Below are 13,648 nucleotides of genomic sequence, written 5' to 3' on the forward strand. Positions count from 1 at the left end.
ACCAGAATGCTGGTGGGAAGGGCTAGGTCTAGGGAACAGAATTACTCCTGGGGTGACTCTCATAGATTCTGTAGTGTTCCTGGGGGTTCTGACTTGTGAGGCTGTGTGAAGCCTCCATGAGGGCTTCCCCATTGGGAGGCATGTTGGCCAGCAAGGGGAGCACAGGTCCTCTGGGACAGCACATGTTCAAAGAGCCGAGAGAAAAATGTAGTCACTGGACCAGAGCAAATGTGCAGGCCAAGGATGGCTCTGTCCTTCAAGCATGGTGATTATTCACTCCTTTGAGTTTTGTGTTAAGCTGCTCTCTTATAGCTTAAAGCCTTAGGATTGAGAACAGTTTGTCCAGGAGTTCTGAGTAGTTCATAAAGTACAGTTATTTAACTATTTGTCTTCTGTGGTTTTGTGCTGCTCAAACCTATATTTATAGTTCTCAAAGATTGTATGGAATGGGTGTTGGGAGAGGAGCATTTTTCTGTTTTGTACACAGCCCAGCCCCCAGCAGGAGTAATTTTGCCACCATGTGGAGAGAACTAGCCACACTTCTTCAACCGTAAAAATGCCCTTTGGCTCTGATGGGTAAATTTGGGGTTCCTTTTGTTTAGGGTCTGGGGGTGAGATAGGTGTATACCTTTGGGTAGTAAAAGGGAAATATCAGGGGGCACCTGGGTGGCTCAGTCGGTTGAACATCTGACTTTGGCTCAGGTCATGATCTCAGGGTCCATGGGTTCGAGCCCTACATCGGGTTCTGTGCTGGCAGCCTGGAGCCTGCTTCGGACTCTGTGTCACCCTCTCTCTTTCTGCCCCTCCATCACTCACACTCTGTCTCTCTTGAAAATGAATAAATGTTAAAAAAATTTTTTTAATAAAAATAAATAAATGGGAAATATCAGAAACTTGATTCCATAGTTTTGAGAGTTCTTAGGGAGAGTTCTTAGGGAGGGGAAAGTGTTAAACAGTTTACAGAATATGTTTACAACTGAATAGGTTTCCTCAGCATATCCTTCATTGAAAATATCAGCTTTCATGTCCCCTTTTTTGTTCTGAAAAACTACCACTTGAAAATACAGAAATGCTAATGCATGGTCTCTGAGAAAAAACTTGTTTGTCTTTTGGTTGAAATTTATTTGATTGACAATATCGTGGGCCTTTAAAACCCTACACCTGCCTGAGCACTATTGGAAACAAGCACTGGAAAGCTTTCAGTGATGAAGGTCACCCAGCTCCCACACATAGTTCCCACTGGACATTATTTCCATGAGGTATAAAGTGTATAATTAGCAAAGGGTCAGCAAATAAGGTTTTTAAGAATGTGATTATAGAAGCAGAAAATCATTTCAGGCAAGAATGTAAAATGTGGGTGTTAAAGTGTTCAGTGATGAACTGGACCACATCCCCAATTCCAGCTGCTTTGTACTCTCTTCACAAACTCACCTTCAAAGCTCCAGACTGTGCAAAGTGCCTTATATACCTTTGCCACTTAACTTTCATGATAATCCTATAAATTGGTCTTATCTCTGTTTTACAGATCAAGAAAACTAAGGCCAAGAGAGTAAAGTCAAGTTAAAGCATAATTTTCAAAAAGATAAAATCAGAACTCTCAGACAAATATAAAAAGGACCTGTATCAAATATTTTATTGAATTCATAATTAAGGAGGGAAAAAGATGTTATGATCAGTTCAAAGAGCATTAAGAGTGTATTTACCATCAACATAACAAAGAAATGCTAGGATGAGATTGATGAACTAGATATAGAACTGGTTAATGTCCAGCAGGCCATTGAGATTTGGGGTTATCTACTCCATTGGGTATAAATTACTTGAATCTCTACTGGACAGAAATGTACAAGTTATCAAGTAAATTCCCTAAGTATGGGAACTTTAATCAATAGTAAGAATGAGGTGAACACAGTACGGGTCTTGACAATCCTTGAATGACCTTTGTCCCTGTGTGATACTGAAAGAATCTGCCTCCATCTGTCTGCCTTATTTCCAAGTATGAAGAATTTTTCTGGCAGTAACCCGTTCCAGGTCTCACAAATAGCATAGTAGTAGAGCAGAGATTCAAACTCCTGACACTGTGACTCTACCGTCCATGTATTCAACCTGTTGTCATGACTCAGTAATGAGTTTTTTTTTTTAAAGACTATTGGAATCTCTCAGATCTGTGCAGATAATTCCCTTTGATAGCCAATGCATCTTTGAAACACATAGATTCTCTGGGTGATGAAACCATCCAACCCAGCCAATAAACATCAATCTAAAGTAACAGCACCTTTTGTGTCTGTGTTAGTAGAGATTGCTCAGGCTACGGACTCCAAGAACAGGAGTACTATATTAAGAATGACACTGAAAAAAACACTTTATATTTACCTCTGTCTTTATATGAAAACATTCAAGAAATAGATTCAGACTGAAACCATATTTCATATACTGTTTTGCAAGGTGGGGGTACTGGTGGCAACGGCTTGAAGTTCAGGGAAAAATGTCTTAGAATAAGAAATGGATACATAGATGCTGACCTTTGGGTATCTATCAGCCTTCTTCCTTAAATTCCTTTATACTTTACAGTAGGCTAATAAAGGATTCTCATATATAATCACTGAACACATCATGTCATGAATCATGTAAAATCACTGAACATGTCATGTCACCAAAGAGGTCATGGATACCAGGAAAGCAGCAGGAAGGTGAGAGGTTGGAAGTAAGGAGGCTGTGAAATTGGAAAAGTCACTTCACTTTTCCATGCATGCCTGCTGCTGTCATGGGCTCCATTCTGCCCAGGTCCCAGCCTGGCCCCACAACTCTGCTCCCCGCAGCTCTGCACTGTCTGAGGCTCTGGCCTGCCTGCAGTGTCCACTGCTATGTGGATGCTGTTACAGGACTTAGAGCCTGGGCCCGCGCATACTCGAGCTGTGGCTGGATCGATACATCACGCATACACAGTCTCCTGAATATCCTTCTGCTTGTGCACATGCTCCATTTCTCCATCAACTCTGATGAAACCCAAGAGCAAAGATAAATTATTAAGAATTTCAAGACACTGACATCAGAGCATTAAGCCAAGCATGGAGGCCTTTTTAGCACAGAGTCCTAAGTGACGGTACAGGTTGCATACCAAGAAGCTGGCCCTGAAAGGAACTCTCAGGGCCTTGTAAATGCACATGACTTTGTGATTTCACTTACTGGCTCTCTCCAAATAATCATCTTGTATCCCGAAACCTCTGTTCTGATATATTTACCAAGGAACAAATCTTTAATGTTTGGGTGGATGATGATAAACATACAAGACTAAGAATGAACAGTTAAAAATGGGAAAAGTCAGAAGAATCTGATGCCACAGAAGCCAAGAAAGAATTTCAAGAAGAATAAAGTAACCAAGTGACATTAAGAGGTCATCAGTAAGATCAGGACTGAAAAATTTCTATGGACTTTGGCCACATGGAATTTATGTGATAATAGATGTTCATGATCTTAGGAACAAGCTGTTTTAATAGAAAAATGCAGGCAGAAGCTAAATCAGAAGTGCATTGGGAAGTGAGTGGGAGTTGAAAAATGGACTCCTACAACCCGCCTTATGCGGCCTGAGGATGAAGAGATAATCTAAGACAACCCTCAGGAATGACTGTGGCTACATGTATCAGGGAACATCTAGTTCTTTGTACATGCTGCTTCTCATTCATCTTGATCTCTTCTTATGATAATTTAATTATAATAAATATCATGTATTGGGAATCTACTACGTGTTAGGCTAGCGCTGAGCACATAATACCCATTTATCTCTAATTCTGCAACAACCTTGTATGCTATTTCTCTCATTTTCCAAATGAAGAAATAGACTCAAGAGTACACATGACTTGTTTAAGTTCACACAGCGATTGCCAGAGATGGTGTTCAAACTTGATCCTGAGTCCCTCCTCCTTCACTATCATAGTCCCTGCTGCTTTGAGCCACTCTTTCTTTTCTATGACATGTAAGGAGTCCCAGGGAAGAGGATCAGGTAGTTTGTAATCCTTTGTTGCCTCTTACTCATTAATCTCAGTACATTTCATGTTTTGGACACCTCAGATTGGATAAATATTGTTCAATACATTCTATTGCAATTTGCTTGACACAGCAACTTGGTCAACAAAAATTCATAATATGGGAAAGTCCCACCCAACCTATCAGAACCATATTAGTCACACCTTTGTAAATGTGCCACACTACTTTCTGCCCTCATTAATAGTCACCTTTCTTGATGAGAATTGACCACCACCCTGGTCCAAGTCTCCACCATTTCTTATCTGTATCATTACAATAGTCACTAACAAGTCTGCTTCTACCTTTGGTCTCAATCAAACAGCCACAAATGAGACTTCAGAACTATAGGTCTGATCATGTAATCTCTCTCTTCAAAACTTTCTGTTGGCTCCCTGTTTCACTCAGAGGGGAAAAAACATAATTCTAACAATAGCTGATAAAGCCTCCTTACTACCTGGACTCTTCCCTTACTGCCATCCCCCTTGCTCACCCTGCTGGAGTCACACTAACTCCTTGTTGTCCTTTCTCCCAATGCTGTTTTACCTCTCCCTCATTTTTTGCCTTCGAGGTCTGGGGTTCTTTTCTAAAACTTTTTTGTTTCAAGAACTAATTTGAACTTGTTAAAAAATTGAGGTGTAATTCACATACCATAAAATGCACTCTTTTAAAGTATACAATTCAAGGGCACCTGTGTGGCTCCCAACTTTGGCTCAGGTCATGATCTTGCGGTCCATGGGTTTGAGCCCTGCATCAAGCTCTGTGCTGACAGCTCAGAGCCTGGAGCCTGCTTTGGATTCTGTGTCTCCCTCTTTCTCTGCCCCTCCCACGCTTGTGCTCTGTCTCTCTCACTGTCAAAAATAAACACTAAGAAAAATAAAGTGTACAATTCTGTGGTTTGAGTATATTCACAAAGTTGTGCAACCAGTACTGTTATCTAATTCCAGAACATTTTCATCACTCCCCAAGAAAACTCAATAGCCTTTAGCCATCACTCCCCATTCCCATCTCCCCCAGTCCAGAGCAACCATCAATCTACTTTCTGTCTCTATGGTTTCTCCTATTGTGGACATTTCATATAGACAGAATCATACAATACAATATGACATTTTTACATACCATGATATTTTCAATGTTCAACCATGCTGTAGGATGTACCAAAACATGTTTTAATGGTTGACTATTACCCTGTGTGGCTATACCACATTTAGCTTATCTGTTCATCAGTTTATAGATATTTGGTTTGTTTCTACTTTTTGAGCCTTATGAATAATGCTGCCCTGAACTTCTGTATATAGTTTTTGTATACTTGTTTTCAATTCTTTTGGGTATACACCTAAGAATGGAATTGCTAGGTCATAAGGTAGTTCTATATCTAACATTTTGAGGAATTACAAAACTGTTTTTTAGAGTGGCTGAACCATTTTGCATTCCTACCAGCATTGTATGAGGGGTCTAATTTCTCTACATCTTTGTCAACCCTTGTTATTGTGCAACTTTTTATTTTAGCCATTTTGGTGGGGGTGAAGTGGTATCTTATTGTGGTTTTGATTTACATTTCTCTAATGACTAATGATTTGAGTGTATTTTCATATGCTTATTGACTACTTATACATTTCCTTTGGATAAAAATCTATTTGAATGCTTTACCCTTTTTAAACTGGGTTGTCTCTTGTTGAGTTATAAGACTTTTTAAAATATATTCTGGATATTAAACCATTGTCAGATATATGATTTGCAAATATTTTTTCCCATTCCATAGATTATCTTTTTTCTTTCTCAGTGGTATTCTTTGATATACAAAAGTTTTAAATTTTGATGAGGCCAATTTATCTGTTTTTTTTTTTTTTGATTGCTTGTACTTTATGTATGTTTCTTTATCTAAGAAACTGTTGCCTGTTTACCCCTATGATTTCTTCTAATTTTATAGTTTTAGCTCTTACATTTAGGTCTTTGGTTCATTTTGGCTTAATTTTTGTATATGGTATGAGGTAGGAGTTCACTTTCATTCTTTTGTATGTAGAAGACTAGTTGTCCCAGCACCATTTGTTGAAAAGACTATTCTTTCCCTAATATACTGTCTTGGCACCTCAGTTGAAAATCAATTAACCACTAGTGAGTGGATTTATTTCTGGATGTTCAATTCTATTCTATTCACCTGTATGTCTCTCCTTATGCCTGTACCACACATTATTGATTACTGTAGCTTTATAGTACATTTTCAAATCAGTAAGTGTGAGTCCCTTGTATTTCCTCTTTAAGATTGTTTTGATTATTCAGGGTCCTTTGTAATTCCATATGAATTCTAAGATTAGATTTTCCATTTCTGTAAAAAAGACCATTGGTATTTTGATAGGAATACAGTCACCCTGTAGATTGTTTTGAGTGGTACTGCCATCTTTAACAATATTGTTTCAATTTGTGAACACAGAATGCCTTTCTATTTATTTAGATTTTCTTTAATTTCCTTCAGCAAGGGTTTGTTAGTCTTTAGTTACAAGGCTTATACATCTTTGATTAAATTTATTCTTTATTCTTAAGTATTTTATTCTTTTTGATGCTATTGTAATGTTATTTTTTAATTTTCAAACTGTTCATTGCTATTGTGTAGAAATACAGTTGACTTTTGCATGTTGATCTTATATTTTACAATCTTGCTGAATTTGATTATTACTTCTAAAAGAGTTTTTTGGGGGGTGGGTTTTTTGAGCTGGGGTGGCTCAGTTGGTTAAGCATCTGACTTCAGCTCAGGTCATGATCTCACGGTTCACAACTTCAAGCCCCACATAGGGCTCTGTGCTGACAGCTCAGAGCCTGGAGCCTGCTTCTGGTTCTGTGTGTGTGTCTCTCTCTGCCCCTCCCCTGCTCATGCTCTCTCTCTCTCAAAAATACATAAATATTAAAAAATTTAAAAAAATAAGAGAGTTTTTTTGTGTGCAGAAGGGGCTCTTAAGGATTTATTGGTATATGAGATCATGTTATATGCAAATGAAGATAGCTTAATTCTTCTTTTCTAATTTGGATGACTTTTTATCTCATCTTCTTGCTTAATTCTCCTGGCTACAACCTCCAGTACAGTATTGAATCAAAGTATAAGTGTACACGTTCTTGTTTTATTCATGAGATTGGGGGGGGGGCATCCAGTCTTTTGCCATTAAATATGATGCTAGCTGTGAGTTTTTGTAGATTCCCTTTATGAGGTTGGGGAAGTTCGCTTTTATCACCAATTGGTTGGTTGGAGTCTGTCAAATGCTTTTCTGCACTTAGTGAGATGATCATGTGTTTTTTTTTTGTTTTGTTTTGTTTTTTGGGCTTTTAAAAAAATTTTATTAATATGGTGTATTACATGAATTGGTATTTGAATGTGGTGCTGACTTTGCATTCCTGGGTTAAATCCCACTTAGTCCTGGGATGTAATTCAGGATGTTGTATGTTGCTGGATTTGGTCTGTCAGTTTATTGTTGAGAATTTTTCACCTATATTCATTAGAGAGATTGGTCTGTAGTTTTTTTCTTATAATATCTTTGATTTGGGTATTGGAGTAATACTGGCTTTGTAGAATGAGTTGGGAAGTCTTCCCTCCTCTTCTCTAGTTTTTGAGGTATTGGTGTTAACTCTAAATGTTTGGAAGAATTCACCAGCGAAGATACCTGTTCCAGGGCTTTTTTTTTTTTTTTAATTATTTTTTAAATGTTTATTTTTGAGAGGGAGAGAGAGAGAGACAGAGTGTGAGTGGAGGAGGGGCAGAGAGACAGGGAGACAAAATCTGAAGCAGGTTCCAGGCTGTGAGCTGTCAACACAGAGCCTGACTTGGGGCTGGAACTCACAAGCTGCGAGATCCTGACCTGAGCTGAAGTCTGATGCTTAACCATGCTTAACCAACTGAGCCACCGTGGCGCCCCTCAGGGCTTTTCTTTGTGAAACATTTTTTTTTTATTATAACTTCAATTGCTTTACTTGTTATAAGTGTATTCAAATTTTCTTTCTTTTTGAATCCGTTTGGGTAAGCTAAGGTCTTAAGAGGAATTTGTCCATTTAATCTATCATGTGAAGATTTATCTACTATAATTCCAGACACTAATGGTTAGAAAAAATTAGAAAAATGAAGAATTACGATTTATCTTGAATAAAGAGCCAAATATTTGACTTTTTTTACCTTAAGTGCCCTGGAAGAATCTAATGTCACTTTGATAATAAGGGATTTGAGAACTCATGAAGAAATTTTTATGCAAAGTAGAAATGTAAAACATTCCTAAATGGTATGCCCTAAGAGGAAGATTAGAAAATTGTCAAAAGAGGCCCTTGCATTTTGAGTTCAAAGTGAATTCAGTCTATTAGTGAATAAAACATTTTTCCTGAATAAACATTATAATTTTTTTTTAAAAGTTACTGATGGGATACCAAAGAAATGAGATTCTAGACTGAACTCTTTTCTGAGATCTGGGCAATTCATGTTCATTGAATTAGTCCCCCCCCCCCTCATTTTCTGTAGAAAACAAAAATAAACGATGAGTTATAAAGTAATTCCTCCTCAAAATTCAAATTGGTAGCAATGTTAATAACAGCCAATTTTATATCAAAAAAGAAAGCTTAAGGTAATTTTTTTTAAAATTTTTTTTTTCAACGTTTATTTATTTTTGGGACAGAGAGAGACAGAGCATGAACGGGGGAGGGGCAGAGAGAGAGGGAGACACAGAATCGGAAACAGGCTCCAGGCTCTGAGCCATCAGCCCAGAGCCTGATGCGGGGCTCGAACTCACAGACCAAAAGATCGTGACCTGGCTGAAGTCGGACGCTTAACCGACTGCGCCACCCAGGCGCCCCTTAAGGTAATTTTAATGTAGAAATGTTTTCATACATTCTGTTTTTAACCACTTTAGGCAAATTGTTTTATACTAGTATATATGTATATTTGTTTTTTGGATGGTATGTCACTGTTTCTTTTTAATATCTTTTTTTTTTTTTTTTGGTCTTAAGATAGGGTATTCATTTGAATCTATTTTGTTTAAAAAATCAGTATTTAAGTGAGATTAATCACTTTTTCATTCTATCTCTGTTTATCTTGCCTCAATTAACCTTTTATCAATATATCATTATTTAGTATTTAAAAAAAAGGACTTTACCGGGGATTTTGTTACATAGATATTACAAGTCTCTCTTCTGTCTGGTATACCCAGGCATTTTTAAAAATATATTTAAATTGTATATAGAGAAAGAGAGAGATGACAACTGTGCTTGAATGATATAACATAAACATATTGCATAATCATGTAATAAACTTACCACATTGTTGGCTGCACAGTCTAATTATAGGCATATGACTTGAGGTAAAAAATCAATTCATCCCGAATTCATATATCACAAAGGATTCACTGTGGCTGAGGCGTCACTGCAAGTGGGAAAGTAGGAAGATGAGGCTTTTCAGGTACTCAGTGAGGAGTTCAGATTTTTATTTTCTGGGAGATGGAGAACCATGGGTGGATTCTGGTGAGTGATGAGATGTGGTCATTTGCAGGGACAACTCCCTCTCGGAGCTCTGTGGAGGTAGACTTGGTCAGGCAACTCTTGTCTTTTCAAGAAGGACACCCTTAATCTCGTGGTGGACTTTTTGAGAAGTTGGTCACAGGGTCATTTTGCAAAACTTTTCCATCCAGACCTGAAAATTAAAGTTATTCCAGTGAGAATCTAGAGCACAGTCTAGGTCATATTACATAAACCAGGTTGGACTTTGAAAAATGGGATGTCCTATTTTTATACATTGCTAATAAAAACAAGCTTATGACTGCTCTCTGAAAATTCTAGGCAATACCCCAGCCTTTCGTTGTTTTAGTTTCTAGTACATTTATATTAAAATGTTCTGTTTTTAGAATGGTTCACAGTGAGGGGCACCACTTAATTTACTTTATCTTTTGCATCCTGTAATGTAATAAATGTCTGTATTTCCACATAGCTTTTTCATCTCCTCTTTATGACCCCTCTACTGTGGAAAGGTATCACTATTCTCATTTTAAAATTCAAGAGGCTGATACTCAGGTTAAGCAACTTGGCCTTCATTACAGAAATAGCAGAGTTGGAATTTGAAGCCAGGTCTTTCCGACTCCAAAGTGTTTTTCCCCCAGTAGATTACCCTCTCTCCTTGATAGAACTTGTCTAATTGCAATGCTGTTTTTCCTCTGTACACCCCCTTTCCTAAACATTTTCTCCATGTTGCCTGAAGGCATTGGGTGAATTAAAAATCTGCCCATCTCTGGGTTAGGATAGCTCAACTTCTTTAATTGTTTAGCTTATGTAGCCCGTTGCTTCCTCCATGATAACAGGATAAAGAAGAGCCAGGGGAGATCTGTTCTCCAACACCTTACATCACTCTGCAGACAATTGGCAGTCAGGAGAGAGGCAGCTGCCACACTCTTCAGATATCTATTTAAAGTTCAAAGAGACGGTGTGTGACAACAACGAAGAGGTGAGTGTGGCCCTGACCAACCCACCCAGCAACAGGAAGAATGGCTGAAAAAGGTAAGATTTAAGGCATCAGACCCTCTTGGTAAGACAGGCCCAAGATCCCTGGTTTATTTTATGTTCCCCAGTATTTAGTATTTCTCAGTTATTCTTAAGAATGTGGTATCTCTGCTAAATGGGCATTAATCATATATGTTAGCATGGCTACGAAAAAAGCCATTCAATGTACAATTTATGGATTATGTCTGTACGTTACATGTAGTTTCAAAGGATCAAACAAACAGAAGAGCTTAATTTGTTCATGCTTGTTTTGAAAGAGGTGGGAGTCAGTTATTCTCGAGTGTTATACAAGATTCGAGGTATTGTGGTGTGCTGGACCAGAATTGAGGACATTTGATTCTGTCCTCAATTCATGGCTGTCCACAGATCAGCCATATGAGTTTAGGGAAGCTCCGCTAGCTCTCTGGGCCTGTTTTCTGCCTCTAAAGTGAAAATAAATAAAATGGACTTAGTCATTTCTGATATGCTTCAGATCTGAATTTCTTATTTTCTGGTTTTAAAATGTGTGGTATATTTAAGAAAAATGATTGACTCTACTATGACAGAAGGGGCTGAATATATATTGTATCCAAGAAATGCTCTTTTACACTACACTGTTTGCTCTTAATCTGGACAATGATCTCATGAGATAGGCAGTATTGTCTTCATTTCCATTTTACAGATAAGGAAACTGAGGCATAGCCAAGTATAGCCACTTGCCTGTGATCATAGAAAGTGGTGACAGCAGATTCTGAATGCAGACAGTCTTGTTTCAGAGCACAGTGCCCTTAAGGATACTTCCAGGTATAACCTCTTGGGCATGCTCAGAATTGGACAGAGAGAAGCATTTTGAAATCACTCTTCATATTTAAAAAGAAGTTTTGTGCTTGTTTGTGCCATAAGTGACCTATGCAAAGTATATTGTGTTCCTATATATTCCTATTTCAAAACAATGCTACAGATTATGGTAAAACTTAAAATATTCATGTTAAAAGAACACAAATGCAGGCATACTCTGAGTGTTGAAATGCAGTCAACTGTACTGTTTTACAATCAGTAGTAAATAATGAGATATATACTTTTAGGGCTTTATTATATGTAAATTTTAGAATCGTACAAAAATATGCTTGTATAAGATATTTATAAATGCTCAATTAGAATATTCGTATTAATTTTTAAGTTCTTTGAAACTGGGAAAAAAGTGAAATCGCATATATGAACAGTTCAAAAAAATTACTGCTATGTACTCCCACTGTAATGGCACCTTAATTCATAAAAAGGCTTTCATCCAAATGAGAGTAAAGGGCATATCAAAATGTTCGCTTTATACTTAAAGCAATACCACAGGCAGGTAAAGAGAAAGGTTTTTCCATGAGTGGTTAATGCTTTGTTCAAGGTCAAAGCGAGATGGAGAAGCAAGGAAAACCCGTTGAATTTGTGAGAGTTAAAAGACATGCCAACATTCCTGGAAAGATAGATTTAAACTATTAAAATTCACTTTAACTGCACAAAGTTTGCTTTTATTAGAGGAGCTCCTAATTTTAGAAGTGTTTCTTTTCCTGATGATTTTAATAGTACTTAAAAAAAACTTCACATTTTAAAATGATAGAAATGGTAACAGGCACACAATTGCTAAGAATATGCGTTCTCTTTGTTAGCTGGTGGTACAAAACCTAATTGTGCTTTTCAGTTAAGAATATATCTGAGTCCTTAATGTGTGGACATTAATTCTATATGATGTCTTTTTGTGCTCTTTTTGAATCTTTTTGTGTGGTGTGCATGTACAATGAATATTTAAAAAATGATAATTTTATAAATTGCTTTCTTCAGATTAGAGTTCAAAATAGACACAGGAGTAATCATTGTTCTAAATGTCTTTTATGTGTGTTGGATCAGTGTTGGTTGCTCTATTGAATATGTTAAGAAAATAGAATCTCTTTTCTCTAGTTGAGAATGATTGTATAAGGTATAATGCTTTTCTTTTCCTATGATACTTAGGATTAAAGTCAGCTATGAAGGCTAACAACAATTTTCAATAACTTTCCCTATATTATGATTATTTAGTTTAGGAGGAATTGCCTCAAAAGTTATTTTCGATGGTTTCTATGTAAACAGCTGCTCTCTGTGTTCTTGAACAAATGCAGGGATGTGTTCTGTGTACCCTAGGCACACACACACAGGAAGGTTAGAGTTTGCAAAGCTCTTGCACATGCACAGTATCATTTCAACAACTCAGGGAGGTAGATATCACAAGTTTCATTATCTCTACAAATAGGGAAGTTCAAGCTCAGAGTTGCCGAAGGTCGCATAACTGTATAAGGAAAGCCTATCATTTGAACACAGGTCTTTCCTTTTAAATACCCAGCTGAGTCTCATGTACCCTTTGTAAAACAGAAGATAATAATCATGTCTGAGAGTGACTGAAGAGTGTATTTTTTTTTCCTCTTGATATTATCAAATTCCATTTATTCTCTCAAATAAACTCTCTATCTTCAGAAGATATGATGCCAAAATGACCTACCTACTCTGTTTTCTTTTCTTTATTTTTAACCAGAATCTACACTATCACACCTTCTGGTCCCTATTCTTCTCTTGATTGGCTGGATTGTGGGCTGCATCATAATGGTTTATGTTGTCTTCTCTTAGAAAGGTAAAGTTTTCAATAATTGAATATGTTTATTCATAAAGACCATACGTTACTCCAGGAATAATCTTTTCTGTTTTACTAATGGAACATTTTATCATACAGGCAAGAAGACTTCAGATTGACTTCATTTAGAAGAATTAAGAAAAACATGAACATGACAGATTATTAAACATTTCTCATGTAAATAAACTGCAATGTTTGACATCACTTTCTAACCTTGGATTTGTAAACTGTTACTTTGGTGTACATATGAATCTTTTTAGGACCTTTTAAAAATTCCAACTACAAATAAGAACTGTAAGAAATTATGGATGAATTTCTCTATAACCTGGGAATAGGAAAAATGTTCCAAACTTTGACTAAAAATGCATAACCAATAGGGAAAAGTTTGATAAATTACATTAAAAATTTTGGGGGGGTGCCCACCAAAAAAAAACCCTATAGAAAAAATGAGCTAGAGATGAATAGAGATCGTTGTTCACAGAAAAT

The 13,648-nt window shown here is 37.0% G+C and overlaps 1 protein-coding gene across 1 annotated transcript in view; it reads left to right on the forward strand.

Moving 5' to 3' along the window:
- The window catches only part of STRIT1 (small transmembrane regulator of ion transport 1), a 33,466-nt gene extending 20,100 nt beyond the window's left edge, over nt 1-13,366 (forward strand). Inside the window, exons 2-4 of the mRNA XM_043595075.1 lie at nt 10,335-10,530; nt 13,067-13,162; nt 13,262-13,366. Coding sequence (XP_043451010.1) covers nt 10,518-10,530; nt 13,067-13,158 — 105 coding nt within the window. The 5' untranslated portion in view covers nt 10,335-10,517 and the 3' untranslated portion in view covers nt 13,159-13,162; nt 13,262-13,366. The remainder of the gene's footprint in view (nt 1-10,334; nt 10,531-13,066; nt 13,163-13,261) is intronic.
- The last annotated feature ends 282 nt before the right edge of the window (nt 13,367-13,648 follow it).

Source organism: Prionailurus bengalensis, chromosome C2 (genome assembly GCF_016509475.1).
Source record: "Prionailurus bengalensis isolate Pbe53 chromosome C2, Fcat_Pben_1.1_paternal_pri, whole genome shotgun sequence".
NCBI classification, from domain to species: domain Eukaryota; kingdom Metazoa; phylum Chordata; class Mammalia; order Carnivora; family Felidae; genus Prionailurus; species Prionailurus bengalensis.